The sequence below is a fragment of the Cygnus olor genome, chromosome 2 (assembly GCF_009769625.2).
Source record: "Cygnus olor isolate bCygOlo1 chromosome 2, bCygOlo1.pri.v2, whole genome shotgun sequence".
NCBI lineage: Eukaryota > Metazoa > Chordata > Aves > Anseriformes > Anatidae > Cygnus > Cygnus olor.
In genome coordinates, this window is record NC_049170.1 from 20,902,592 (window position 1) to 20,918,169 (window position 15,578).

At 34.6% G+C, this 15,578-nt stretch overlaps 1 protein-coding gene across 1 annotated transcript in view; it reads right to left on the bottom strand.

The window, feature by feature from the left end:
* Window positions 1–15,578, bottom strand: part of MALRD1 (MAM and LDL receptor class A domain containing 1) — a 265,114-nt gene that overhangs the window by 90,476 nt on the left and 159,060 nt on the right. The window contains exon 30 of the mRNA XM_040550276.1: window positions 11,112–11,292. Within this exon, the coding sequence (XP_040406210.1) occupies window positions 11,112–11,292 (181 nt within the window). The remainder of the gene's footprint in view (window positions 1–11,111; window positions 11,293–15,578) is intronic.

Here is a 15,578-nt window from a genome sequence, read left to right on the forward strand (position 1 = left end):
TTTTTCATTAGTTCTACTTTTCTGACTGTGTTATTCTGCAGCTATTTTTGGGAAGCTACAACAATAAAATGCATCAGTGAGCCATGGAAAGGAAAGGAATGAGCTGGTTCCACATAAGAAAACGTCAAAGGTGGAAAACAGTGAAATATCTGATATCAAAACGTGGATTTGTCACACAATAGAAATGAGAGAAATTACAGGAGGTGAAAATTTTTTGGTAAGTACTAAGCTTATTTCTGAATATGCTATGAAAAGTTTAAACAGAGCTGAGATATCTGAGATATCTAAAAGCAAAATAAAGCCTTTAATTTAAGAAAACCATTGACTAAAAATAAACTTGCATTTAATGTTGCATTAATGAAAAAGAACAACCCCCCCATTTTTTTTTTACCTACCCTTTTTCCTGATCTTTGACATAGGCAGTAAACTGAACAATACATTATTTGCTCTGTTATACAAAGAATTTTACATAATAAAAAACGTCCATGCAGATGCAGAATGCTGGTTTACAGTCCTAGCATAAGTGATACAGAAATTGCTCAGAGCAATGGAAGGCATTTTGTTGTTGTTGTTTTTTAAATGAGAACAGACTTTCCAAATTCTATTATTCTATTAATATTACTGAAATATCTGTTCATTTCCAGAACTCTTGCACATTTCATGAGTGAGGTACTTTCATTCTTCATTATGCTTTTCTCTCCCTTCTCTTACAATTATCAAGTCCACAAGTTTGTAGGGTCTGAAGACTATGCAGATAGGCAGGAAATCAAAAGACCATGAAGGTCTAATTTTAATTTTCATGTTTCTAACATGCAAATAACACTAGTAGTGAAATTATCCTGAGAAAAGACGTGATGACAGAAAAAAAGAAACAAAGGAAGAAAAGAGAAGAAAGCAAAACAAAACTAAACAACAACAACAACACAAACTAGATAAGAAAACAATAGGTACAAAAGATTCTATTTAGTACAATGAAAATTCATCCAGAATTTTTTCTTATCTTGGTCAAAAAATACCTTCTCTTAGAAACAGATATTCTTCCATTCCTTTCCCACAAAAGGAGAATATTTAAAATAATGAAACCACAAACCAAAATAATAAAGAATATAAAATCAAAAAATGATTAAAAAAGATAGAGGACTTCTCTTAGCTTACAACTGAGCAGTAGAGGTAGAGAAACAACTAGATTAAGAAGAATCAGTTGAGCAGTTAAACTGTTGATCTTCTCCTAGATCAAATTTGCCACGCATATTCTGGTAGACCAACGTATTTACCCTTACAGTGAATACTCTGAGATTAGATTCTCATAAATTAAAAGATTAAAAGTGTTATTATGGCATAGCAAAATGTTAATCATTTATCATTCTCCTTTTATTTGTTTCCCTCTTGGAATGGCAGCATTTCCTGAAAACCGGGACACCACAAGAAACTATCACAGGACATATTTATGTAAAGTAGGAACTACTGACTTCATGTTATGCAAATCCCTAAGCCAAATGAAATGACAGGACTTGAAAAACAAAAAAGCATACACAGGATATCACTTTTCAATTAAGTACAATTTGGATTGATACAGCAAAAGCCATATAATCTTCTAAGTAGCTTTTAAGAGATCAACAGAATTGACTTGGCTTGTTGATCACTAAATCCTGCAAAAGAAGTATGTTACTGATGGCTGCTGCAGGAGCATACATTTACATATACTCACTTTCATTTTTAAATATCTTGTTTTGTACAGCCAGAGTACCAGCAAAGATAAGAATTTCCCTCCTAAGAATATAAGTGTGTTTGTATATATACATAAGACAAGCAAGATAGGCTTGAACACATGTGCATACCAAAAACTCTAATCTGGATTCATCACCAGCTATATATTTACATTTCTCCATCTCCAGTCTATAAGTTATTTATGAAAGACTAGTTCATATAGTACTCCCATAATGTATAAGAATGATGAGATTCATTTGAAGATAGCCAATAAATACATGAATATGAATCCAGACACTTTGTTTCATTTACTAGGAAAAGATCAAGAATTCTCAAAAATGGTCTTGTTTCCTTTATGTTTGCTACTAGAGGACTATAAATGCAAGACCTTTTTTTTACAAAGTTGTATAAGATAAAATATTCCTGTGATATCAATCACATCTAAAAAAAAAATAATAATGGGAAACAGACAAAAAAAACACAGCTCTTTCGTATTACAACACAAGATTTACATACATTGTCAGTGGTTATGTTGAGCAGTGCTATGTGATTGTGAAAGGTAAAGGGTAAATCTCAAGTTAATTATTGGCTAAGACCACAGAGAACAAGAAGTTGAGCTGTTTTGAGAAGCAATGCATAACTCAAACACAAGTACACTGAATTGATGCTCACCAGGAATCTCATTTTCTCTGCTCTCTCCAAGAGGAATAATACATACCCTCACTTAACAATACAATGACACCATGTCAACAGTAAGAAATGAAACGTATGAATGTAATGTAACGTATATTCAAGGTAAATAATACTTTTAAATTATTATTTCTTTTTTTTAGAAATTCTATCTGAGTAGAAATGTTTTCAAATTACAGCTGAAAATTCACCACTTTTTATTATTTGTTGTTTAAATTGTGCTGAACAGTGAGAGTATTTATATAATTTGTCTCTCCTCTTTCAAAATACCTGAAACAATCAAACTTAAAAAAAAAAAAAAGTTTAAAAGTGCTGTTGAAAATATTACTCGAATATTTCTCTCCGAGTTTCACTCTGCTTAAATTATGATGTATGAATAACAAGCTCCTAGAAGGCTTCATTAGATCTGCAGCTCAACTCAACTATATTCAGCACTGTGAAGTTCAGAATTTATGAAACACAATTTGCATCAAGCTTGTCATTTGCTTACCTCAACTGTTTAGTACCATTTTCTAGATGACTTTTTATATAACATTACAACACCGTTAACATACTCATCAATAATGTTTCTATCCATGAATGACCTTGGCAGCCTTTTGCAGGGAAAGCTAGAAAGGGAAAGTTTATACTGATGCAAGCTAGATATCATTTCAAATAAAGTTCTTTTGTAATTCAAAAACTGTAGGGAATTCTACTCACAGTATGTGTCATTGAAAAGGCCAGATTTAATCTGAAATCATTGTTTCTGACATAAACAGCAGATCTAACAAATTATATTTACTCTTAGGACAGAATTTCACCTGTAGATATGAAAGTCTGCCAATGGGCTTCCTAAGATGCTCAAGGCAAGTTGGAGTTTGCCGACTAAGGAAACGAAATAAACTGGAAGAATAAAAACTGAATCCATAGTTCTGGAAATGTACAACTGGCTCTGGTTGAAGCAATAGAAAAGATTTTTAAAAAATCTCTTCAATGTCTTGCACTGATACACATCAGACAAGGTCAGAATATTTTATATTTAAGAATGAGAGACTCTGTGTAGGCTGTATCAGCAAGATAAGGAGCTCATGCTTATAGTACACTGATGTAGAAAGGGGCAATATTTTGCTAAATTCTAAATAAGACATTAAGGAGAAGCACTGAGAACTGAGGAATGAGTAATGTTCTGGTTTTCCAGGCTTTACCCTTTAGAAGCCTACAAGTGGTGACAGAGAGAAGAGGGGATGTCAAAAAATCAAGTGATTCTTTTGCAGAAAATTCTACTTCCCAAAAATTATGAACAAGTTCAATCACAGAGAATATTATCTACTGAAAACATTTGACATGTGGTCTCTGCCTCCTGATCATTTCCCCTCTCCCTGCATCACTGACATCCTGATTCCAGTGCAGAGAACTAGATTATATCTCAAAAAGTTCATCTGAATAGATTACTTTCAGACCTTTTCAACAATATTTAACCTACAAAATTACTGTCACTATGCCATTTCCATTGTGGTATAAAATAATCTTGCCACTCAGTAACAGCACTCCCCCCAACCCTTATCACAGATTCCTTAGAAACATCTCATGTGAATATTACGGAGGTTGTTTGTTTGTTTGTTTAATATATGGGCTTGTCCCAGTGTGGTCCACAGGGGTTTTTGTTAGTCCAATGGAGTACAGCACACAGGTGCAAATCACATTATTTGCAACAAGGAGGCACTTCATTCCTTGCTCTTGCAGAGCCATCATGAGATATGAAATTCTTCTTCGGTGTCATACTGCATGGAGAGCTATGATGGAACCAAACATTTGTGTCATCTGTACTCTGCTGAGTACAGCAATATCTGAGTTCAGTACCATTTGTAGTCAAAAAGGATAAAACACATTCATGTTAACACATGTTAAGGTAACACAAACTAAGTTAAAGCTAGCTAAAATTACTACACTTCTCAAAGTTAACCTTCTTCCCATGCAACAAAACAGATTCAACGGATACCAGCAAATAGCAGGATTTTTGTAAATTGACAGCCCACCATGAACTGAAAGAACAATTGCCTTCTAAAGCAAAAGCCAAACATTAGTCTACCAAATAAGAATTTTACCATAAATATCACCAGGTTTACCAAGAAGTTTTAGCCAGATGATACAATTCTGGTGTCCCTCATCAGAATATCCTGACAATTACGTGGTTATATATACATATATATATATATATATATATAAAAGCAAAAAATAATATTCTCAGGAGGAAAAAAAATGGAAAAAAGAGAATGATTTAAAAAAAAAAATCAGGTAAGTGGACATACATTCTATCTGAATACAAATATGTATCTTGAGTGACTGAGTTTTCTCCAGCAGCTTTCCCTGCAAGAATTCCCTTTCCCCTCACTTCAGAGCCAGGTTTGTACTGAATATTTCTGTTATAAAAGTTTGAACTTTTCTTAAGTGTCTGGACCTAAAATCTTCACTAAATGTAATGCCTTGCATGATACATAGTTAAGGATTCAAAGAAAATGCTGGCTTATTCTAAGCAAAAAGGTTGGCCTATGCATCCAAACACTAGGAAGTTTCAGTTGTTTTCTCTCTGATCTGCAAAGCTTGGATGGAATCCTAATGAGAAAGGATTTCTCCGCTGAGACTTTCAAAGCTTCTTATTTATGGGAGCATGGAAGTAAAGTTGTTCGAAGGATTGCTATACCTTCACCTGTGGTGTCTGCTATAAACAGAAGGTGAGGAGGAATACAAATATGCAAGAGGAAAGGGAAAGAAAGTTTACCACCAGGCAAAGGAAGCTTTGTTATGTTTTAAATAAAATTTCTTTTCAGCTCAACTTGTTAAATCAATCTCTTATTAATAGGAGTACGATGACATTTTGGTTTTGTTTTCTTGTTAAAAAATGGATATATATTTTAATGCTAATTATGACTGAATGTCTACCATGTTTTGTTTAAACAAGGGAAGAAAAACTTGTGAAGTCTGATCCCGAGATCATTGGATCTGTAATGGCTTTTTTTTTTTTTTTTCCTGGAATTTTATTACACTGAATTGTTAGATAATGAAGAAAGTATATAAATCAATGCAGTAACCAAATATTTTAGAAATTTCTGTTTAATCTGAATTCAGAGGTGTTTTTTTTTCTCCACATTTTCATATATTTCTCCTTGTTTATTTTTCAGGTAATGCCCTGTGAAGCCAAAATAACTACGTATTATGGATGAGTAAGGAGTATGTTCGTGTTTGTATTCTGTGTTTTCTGTATCTGGAGTACCCTTTTCTTTAGAATTATGGGTGTACAAAATCCAGGCTACCAGCAACAGAATGTCTGACGAGTTGCACACTTGATTCACTATTACATGACAACAAGCCGAAGAGCAAATCAGTAATGCTTAAAGTGCTCCTTAAGGTTACCAGGAATAGTACCAGACTACAGCTTATTTCTGATGGGATTTTTAGATGTTATCATGGCACAGGTATCAGAAATCTTAAAAACAAAATTATCAGTGAAGATTATTCTGTGAAACACAAAGGTATTTTACCTTCTTATTAAAGCAAAATTAAAGTTTTTGTTCTTTTTTTTTCTTTTTTTTTTTTTTTTTCTTTTAGCCTGCAAATAACTTCATACATGTTCAAAGTCAATTATTAGAAAGTATACAAGATAACCACTCTAAACACCATTCATATCGCATAGGATATTCTGGCACTAAAGCTGTAAAAACTTGTACAAGAAGGTGAAAATACACAAGATAAAATATTTCAATCTTAATTAATTAATAAATTGATAAATTAATATTAAGAACAGTCTTTCTCTGTCTGACACATGACTCCACTCTTACATCTCACATCCTTTCTGTAAAAACTTCAAAGTAAAAAGATATCAGACTTGGAACTTATGTTGTTTTTGTTATCAAAACATAACTTACTCCTTAAAAACCAACTGATAAGACTCATTTAAACCATCTTTGTTTCTATCTCTGACAATATTTGCAAGGCCTCTCACATTTCCAATAAATCCACAGTTGCTTCTTGACCTTCACTTCCATAGAGATCAGTGAGAGCTGAGGGAAATGAGCCTTGCTGGATAGGGCCCCAGCAGCTCAAATCATAAAAAATAAAGTTCTCTCTAGTATTCTACTGATACAGAAGCTTTTAATTAATTTTTAAAGGAAAATAAAATGAAAATATTTTCCTTTGTCAGTTGAAAATGCTCATATACCATAAGCTACATAAAACAGAGTTATATAACTGAAATGCAAAGTCTACAGTTATGGTGCAGTTGATACAAGAGAAGGAAGGGATGCTATCCAAAGTGACCTGGACAAGCTTGAGAAGTGGAGCCAAGTGAACCTAATGAGGTTCAACAAGTCTATGTTTCTAGGTGCTGCACCTGGGTTGGGGCAATCCCAGACACACGGACAGATTGGGTAGAGAACTCATTGAGAGAAGGACTTGGGGGTTCTGGTGGACAAAAACCTCTACATGAGTCAGAAGTGTATGCTTATTGCCCAGAAAGCCAACAGTATCCTGAGCTGCATCAACAGAGGCCCGCAGTTTGAGGGAGGTGATTGTCCCCCTCTGCTCTGCCCTTGTGAGGTCCCACCTGCATGAGGACCTACTGCATCCAGATATGGGGCCCCCAGCACAAGAAATATGCGGATCTGTTAGAGTGGTCCAGAGGAGGGCCATGAGGATGATCAGAAGGCTGGAGCACCTCTCCTACGAAGAAAGACTGAGAGAGCTGGAGATGTTCAGCCTGAAGAAGAGAATGCTCCATGTAGACCTCACTGTGGCCTTTTAGTACTTAATGGGAGCTTATAAAAAGGATGGAGAGAGACCTACACAGGCAGATAGTGATAGGATAAGGGGAAACTGTTTAAAAGTAAAAAAAGAGAAGATTTAGATTAGATATTAGGAATAAATTCTTTACCCAGAGGGTGGGGTGGAACTGGTTGCCCTGAGAAGCTGTGGAGCACCTGGAGGTGCTCAAGGCCAGGCTGGATGGGACTTTGAGCAACCTGGTGTAGTGGGAAGTGTTCCTGCCCATGGCAGGGGGTTGGAACTAGATGATCTTTAAGGTCCCTTCCAACCTAAGCCATTCTATGATTTTATGATTCTACATTCTATGAAGTCTGCAAAGCTAACCTGTCTCCATGCAGATTCCCTCATGATGTGTACGGCTTCTTTCTATAACATGCTGTATGAAAGCAAGCTGAAAGCAAACACATGCACAACAAAATAAGCCTTTGGATTTATTAAACTCTGCTATAAATATTGATTATTACTATACTGCAAAAAACAATTCTAATATTCACATGGCCTTACATATACTGTCCCTCTCTTCCTTCTTTGCTGTCTTCAATGAAGTATATTATTTCTGTGAAGAGGCAATTATTTTGTTGTGTTGACTATAAACCATGAACCAGGAATATCATTCAGCAGATTCTGAAAGGACAGTTTGTGCGGAGGAGAAGGCTACCCCAAAACATCCCAAAGCTTCAGAACTGATCTGAAATCTTTGCCCACTGGGAAGCAGCTAGACTTTCAGTGTTTTCCCATGCTTTTCCCTATTTAAGTCTTTCTTATTTCCATTCCTTGCTGTTTATTTCAAACCTGTTATTCAAGTTTTAATTTTCAACTATATTTTAGCTTTTTCTGTGCATGGTCTATTCCTCTGCTTATGTAATTACCTTGGCTAGAATATCTATAATACTGTATGAGATTTTAGTTTAATCTAAAAAGTCTCAGAGCAAAATACAGATGTGGCCTCCAGTTCCCATCTGGGACCCTGGCCATGTGTCTAGGTCAGCAATTCTGCAGCTACAAACATGGTACATGAATAAGTGCTTTAAATCAAGTCAACCCTGACCCCTTCTGGTCTGTATGCTACTCTTCTTGGGTTTGGCCACAATAAGATTGTGGTTGCTGTCTTTTAGCTTTGTTACAACAACCACAATAAATATGTGAACTCTGTGCTGAAAAACAAAAACAAAAACAATTTAGACATGACATGCTTTCTCTGTCCTGAACGCCCCAGGCCTGGGTCAGACGGGAAATGTTGTTTTCAAGAATCTGGCAAAATGTATTTTGTTTGTCTGTTCTACAAAGGTAAAGAATCAATAACAACAAAAAAGAAAAAGGTGAGATCAGGCTCTTTCATGTCATCATGCCAACAGGAAGGTCAGCATACCAAAAATCTTGAGAAAATTAAGCAAACAGATTTCAGCTTGTGGAGTACAAGGCAAAAAATATCATACACGGAGCTGATGTGAAAGGCGCTAACAACAATGCAACGATACCTCTTTACTTTAATTTGAGCCCCAATTGCACTGTGGATACAGAAAATTAATGGGGGGTGGGTTGCTTTTTTTGTTTGATTGATTGTTTTGTTTTGTTTTCAGATGTGCACTTGTTTTCCCCCCCTCTCTCTCTCTTTTTTTTTTTTTTCTTTTTCAGACGTTAAAAAGCAGGTATATAACAGGGTTCCGATCCTGCCGAAGAGCAAAGGCATAAGCATAAACACATTCCAATAAGATACAGGCACCTGAACTTGAATGAAAACTCTGCTGTGCATAGTATATGCTACTGAAGATGTTCTGAGTGATTTCTTTATCATATAAAGATAGTGTCTTAAATGCAAAAATATACACCACGCAAGTGACAATTCTATGAAAGATTATTATCTTGGGATTCCAACTAACTTTTCTAAACCAATCTTTAAAAAAATGTTATTTGGATTGTATTTTGAACTCCAACTGTGCATTTTAAACTCCATGAGAAAGGCCTCCTTTGAATCACCCATCTTCATAAACATTAATTTTCTGAATAGTACACAGGCCTTTTCCTATGCAAAAGCTTTAAGTATGTAAAAATCATCAGTGCAAATGGTGCAACTGCTTTCCCAACAGAGGTTCTTGCTGAAATAATGCTATAAAACAAATAGTTGCTATACTGTAACAACCACAAGTTACTTTCTGAACTGGTTCTCTGCCAAGGCATTTTCATGCAGTACTGGATATAATACACTATTAACATTCAGACTTGCAGTGTCATAGACTAAAACCAGTGTAAATCTCAGCAATTTTAACATTTTGAGAGCTTTACGATCCTTCATATGATGCCTTTCCAACTCCCTATTCAAACAACTTTCTTAAGCACAATGACAACTCCGTGGAATTTTTCTAGTAATATTCTTGTAACAACTATTTTTGGATTATCACAAAATACATGGTGTTAAAAGTAAGCAGCAGTATTTCTACATTTTACAAAATATGTTGATACCATCCTTATGAACTTAATGGGGAGTCATCTTCTTCCTTAAAGAAGTAATCCTGCTACTTTTATTTGATGAGTATGCTCATGTAAATGACTGTGAATTGTCTAAATTGTTCTAGCCCCCAAATGGGACAGAAAATCCCAGGAATGGAGTTTAACTAGACCCTACCTTATGAAATACTGTGTCTGAGCATAATTTGGAAAAAAACTTCAAGAAAGATCAATCTCCTTTTTTCATTCAAGAGTTATAGGGGAATGATGATCTCCCATCTCTTATTAGGGCATCCTTACCCATTTATTCATGTCCTTTGGAGAATGATTGCATGCCTAGCTATGGGAACAAAGTGGCACTTTGAAAAAGTATGAGGGAATCACAAACATTCATGTGTCTAAAAGAGCTTTTAAGGGTACATCAGCCTTAGAATTTTATTTAAGTTCAGTTTGAAGTAGATCCCAAGTTGTATCCATTTTCCATGTCTTGCTTTACACCACAGACACCAAATGGAAAAACTACATTTTTTTTCAGATGAAATTAGATAAAAAGATATCAGAACTACAGAATCACAGAATTGTAGGAGTTGGAAGGGACTTCAAGAGATCATCGGGTCCAACCCCTGCCAAAGCAGGCTCCCTAGAGAAACAGATGCTCTCTAGAACTGCACTTTCCATGCTCTAGCCAGAACATGGGCATCCAGATCATGGCAGGAGTTTCAAATCAGCCTAAATAACCTCCCCCAAATCCATAAAGTATTGATATGTGGTCTTATCAATGATTTTGTTACTCAACCAATGTGCTTTTATTGTCACACTGTTTCCTACCAGGGACAGAGACCACATTCTTCCTTAATGGAAACCACAATCCACTCAGTTTTCTACTTTTCTTAGTTATTGATTGATTAAAGGAAAATTCTGTCTCTGTCTATGTCCACAAAGAGATGCATTTAATAGGATGAATACCCTGTGATAGAGTCACAGGTTTTGTTTTACTTTGATGGCCCTAACATTTGAGCTGAACTGAGAAAAGGAATAGTGACAGTGGTTCATCTGTAGTCTCAACTCATTTTTATGGGAAGAGTCTTTACAATAAAATAGGGAGGCCACAGGTTTCACTTAATATAATCTGACATAATTTATATGAAACTATTATGTACAAAACCAGATACTCAATAACTGAGCAATGAGTTAAACAGAAGGAAAGGTCTTACTCAAAACCGAGTAATGAAACATAAATTCAGACTTTTATTGGATTTATCTGCAGTAATTTACTGTGAGAATATAGCACTAATGCAAGACAGTGTATGAATAGAACACTAATAGAGTTATAAAAGGGAAAATAATGTATTCATAACTGATTTTATGTATAAAGACACTATGATAAAATCAGTAAAGCCATTATATACTTGAGCAATAACATCTTACATGTCCTTCTGTCATCCCTCTAGAAACTTCCCTCTTGAATTTACCTGTGGTACAGTTGTTGAACTCTATGTCATCTATTGCTGCTCCTCCTCCTAGGTCTCTGGTACGAATGCCTTCAAAGATAACTTCAAAATTTCTCAGCTTCCCCAAGTGTAACTCAACTTTGTTCCATTCATCACCATGATTTCCTGATTCACTCCATATTTTCACGGTTCCAACATCAGTCTGAAGTTTGAATAAAATATATACAGTAAAACACATAAGCATGGATTAGCAAGTACCAGTTTTTGTATAAAAATACAGAGAAGTCTGTAACATGCCCCTTCATTTTCTTCAAGAAATGGTAAACATATGTTTTGCTGGGATATTAGGAAAAATAGCAAAATGAGATGATTACCATAGAAATCACAAACATCAATAATAGATCAAGTCTTGATACAGAAATTACTGTGTGTATGATTGAACTCCAAAACGTTTGGTAGAGTAGTATTTAAATTTATATAATACTGAGATGCTTTGTGTTTAGAATACATTACTAAATGCAAGGTTGCTTTTCCATTTTAAAATTAAGGAATCTGATAAGAAGAATCTTTAATAATTGTGACAAAGGTAGTACAAGGGGAAACAACTAACAAATGTCAAATATTCATGTTTAGTATAGTTTATCTGAAGTTAAATAAGAACATTCTGACTTTCAAATACGTTAATATATTAAAAAAATCCTTAAATATTCAATCATATCACCTAACTAGCAAGTCAGCAGCAAACAACATGCATTATTTTTTAATAGCGGTATTAGAATGCAGATGCACCAGTTTCAATTGCTGTGAATAGATGATCCATATAGATGATGACACTGACAATAAATATTTGCAAAAGTTTTTTATATGTCCCAATTTAAATTCTTTATGACTGTATGTCTAATCATCCAAATCATAAAACAGACATTTTTTGCTCTTTTTTTTTTTTTTTTTTTAGCCAAAACCCATTAGTACTCCATCTAGGGTTAATAAAAACATTGTGCAATGCAGCAAACAAGTAAATGTAATGCATAACAAAGGCTCTAAGAAAGCAGTACATGAAGAAACAAGATCTAAGGAAAATAGTTACAACAGTAAAAAATAGCCAGGGAAGTAAAAGACTTACATTTCTTTCTATATAGTGAACCTGTTAGATCAGATTTATGTTAATAAGATTGTCTTATGCATATTTATGATGAGAAAATGAAGCTGGGTGCTTTTGATATTGTATGCTGAATAAGAAAGTGCAGACAAGCATGCACAAAAATATTATATTAGCTGTTTCAGAACCAGGGAATTCACAGAATTATTGATATCTTTTGAAAGGAGGTCCTCAAACCTACCATAGCATAGTTACTGAGGTACGGCTTGATGATGGCATTTTGGTGTTTTGGAAAATCTTCATTATAAGTATATTTAATTATTTAACGCATATACACATTTATTCATTAAATTGTTAAATAGAAAAGAAAACACCAGGAATGATCTCCATAACTGTGTGTGACTGTGTGAAACTTTTACTCCATAAATATTCAGCTGAACAAATCTATTGGTGTATACCTAATGGTACTACACCAGCAGCAATAACATCTCTTTGTAAGTCATGATGATTGGTCACACAAACAAGTACAGAGGCAATCTTAGGCATTGCTTCTTCAGTGATGTCTCATTGGTTTAAAGCTCACACAAAGAGAAAATAACATAATGGGACATTGTTGGTGCTTTGCACCACTAGTTCCACATATGACAACTGGTTATGATATTCACAATGCATTTCTCACAGTGAAACTCCTGACTTTTATGTGCTGTCATATCAGAGATCCATTTATTCTATAGGGTGCCAGCTGCCTATATTATCAGTTGGTTGTTAATCAAGTTAGGGGGATTGAAACCAGAATGAATACTAGACCCTTTCTAAAAATTCCACTTAAATTTCTATTTGGAAACAAAGTGTAGAGGAATCTACATTAACAAACAGTTCAACAATAGTAAATACTGTAATTCATGCTGATTTTAGCAGAGGTAAAACAGTTTTCAAATCTAACAAATTTACTCATATTATTTTTGTTCATCACACATGCAGTCAACAATATAACTTAATTATTCTGGTAACTCTGAAGTCTACATTCCCTTGATTTTAACGTTTTTGAATAACCTCCAAAAGAGTATTACATATTATTGGGGTAATTTGTTTACTATGAAAACATCTTCCATCTATTCACGACAAGAATAAAATGCATTGTTATGATGAGTTATATTTGGCTTTAAGGTTTCCAACATGGAATACAAAACAAATCTTAGAAGAGAAGAACTTTTAAACATTTTATTAATTTGTTGTTTCTGGAAACTCTTTTGTCTGCCCTTGGAAAATGGAAAAAAATTCTCAGACATTATCTATAAGAAACTACTCATTAATTTTACAAAAGCAGTTCAGTGCTGTGTATTAGTAGTAAATTTAGGAGAGTTAATAAGGGAATTCCTTTCAATTTATGCATTTTAATGAGATAGAAACATTCAAAACTTTTATGTATCGCAACATTAATCTCCAAATCTATAAAAAATTGCATGTTTAAGTTCAGATATATAGAAGTCAGTGGAACTTCTTTCAATGTACAGAGATAAATATTTATATAAATTCTGAAAATGCTAAATGTAGCATAGTTAACCATAATATAAGCCTCAGTTGTGTTGATAGCCATGGTGGCATAACCATGAAATATCAAGTCTTTATGCACTTACGGGAACTAGAGGTTTTTTTTTATTATTTTTTTTTAATCCCTTCCCCCCTCCACATCTCCTAGGGAGACACTGAAATATGTAGAAAACTTTTTGCTAGAATTAAGATTTTTCAAATTGAAATTTTACAAAAAATAAAAACAAACAAAGGTGTTCATGTCTTTACATTTCACAAAATCTCAAATACGGGTATGCTAGCAAAACAGAATAGAAAGCCATTTCTTTCTCTGAGTTCAACAGTAACAGTTCCTATACAACAGCAGCATTTCAAAAAGCATGAAAGGCTGATTTTTCACTTGCTCAGCTACAGTTCTACAGAGCAAAATGACAAAAATAACCCCATCCCCTACATAACTGAAAGAAGGCTGTTCTAATATGGAGTGCAAAGTCCCTTAAAAAATATGTGCACACTGTCTGCATGAAACAACTAAGAAGAGGTAGGAAAAGGAGTGACAGGCAGGTTGTCAGCTCTCCTCCCCAGGTCCAGACAGTGGAGCTGGCTTGGCTAAGGGATGTAAGCTATACATTTTTTCTGGATACATACTTGGCATGCGGGAATCATAGCTTGTACTTTTTGCAGATTCCATGTTATGAATTATTATTTTGTTTTCTTTATTCATTTAATCTGTCTGGTGCTTTGGCATTTCTTTCATATCTTTGGAATGTGTTTGCTTCAAAAACATAAATGCGGCCTGGGGGTGGGAGGAAATCAGTCTGTGCTTTGGCCTTCCCATTGCATCCAGAAATCCTGTGGTTTTTTTGTTTGTTTGTTTGTTTTTTCTTTTTTTTTTTTTTTTTTTTTTTTCATTCCAATCTACATGTATTAATGTAGAAGAGATATATGAGAATCAGAAGAAATGTATCTCAGCATAGAGGAGGATTGAGGCCAGAGTCACCTTTCTTTCTGTTTTGGTGAGGCTGTTCTACTGACACACACACATACCGAGTGTCTGGATTGCTCTTCTACCTGGCCTGATGGCAACAGGTCCAGTCTAACTCTATGCTCCACTAGACTGATAAGAGATAATTAAGATTTGTGGCTTTGGCTGATAATATCAACACTGTCCATGTGTGGGGGTTGATCATGCTGGCTAATGGTCAGGGCGAAAATCCTGTTTTCCTACTAAGGCAGGTAAACTTGCATGAGCCTGGCTACATGTAGTCCTGTAAAAATAATATATATATTATATTATATATTACATATTACATACTACATATTACACATTATATTATTATATAATATATAATATATATTATATATATTTACTATATTTTATTATATATATATATATATAAATTTTTTAAAAAAGCTATGATCTGTCTTGCTGCCACTCATCCACATCTCTGGTTTCAGCCCTCTTCTGCATTGTAAACATCATACCCTGTGCAACACATTTCCTTCTTTGCTACAATTGCTTGAGCTTAAGCTAGTCTCTTTTCCTCATGCCAGTACTTTTGTATCAAAGCCATATGTGTATCTTTCTTACTTGTCATGACATTCACCTTGGCCTTCCTTCCAGTTCAGTTTTGTTCACCTCACACTCTAACTTCCCTTAACTTCTCCCTTTCATATCTAAAACGAGGTCATCATCCACTTTCCCATGTGCATTGTTGCCAGCACTTCCACTCCAGCTAAGCACAATGACGAGATATTTGCATCACTTGCACTATTACCATCCCACCATCCTCAGCCTAAGGAGATGTTTCAAAGAAATATAAAAAACAGCATCCAGAAAACTGTATATAAAAGGAAAC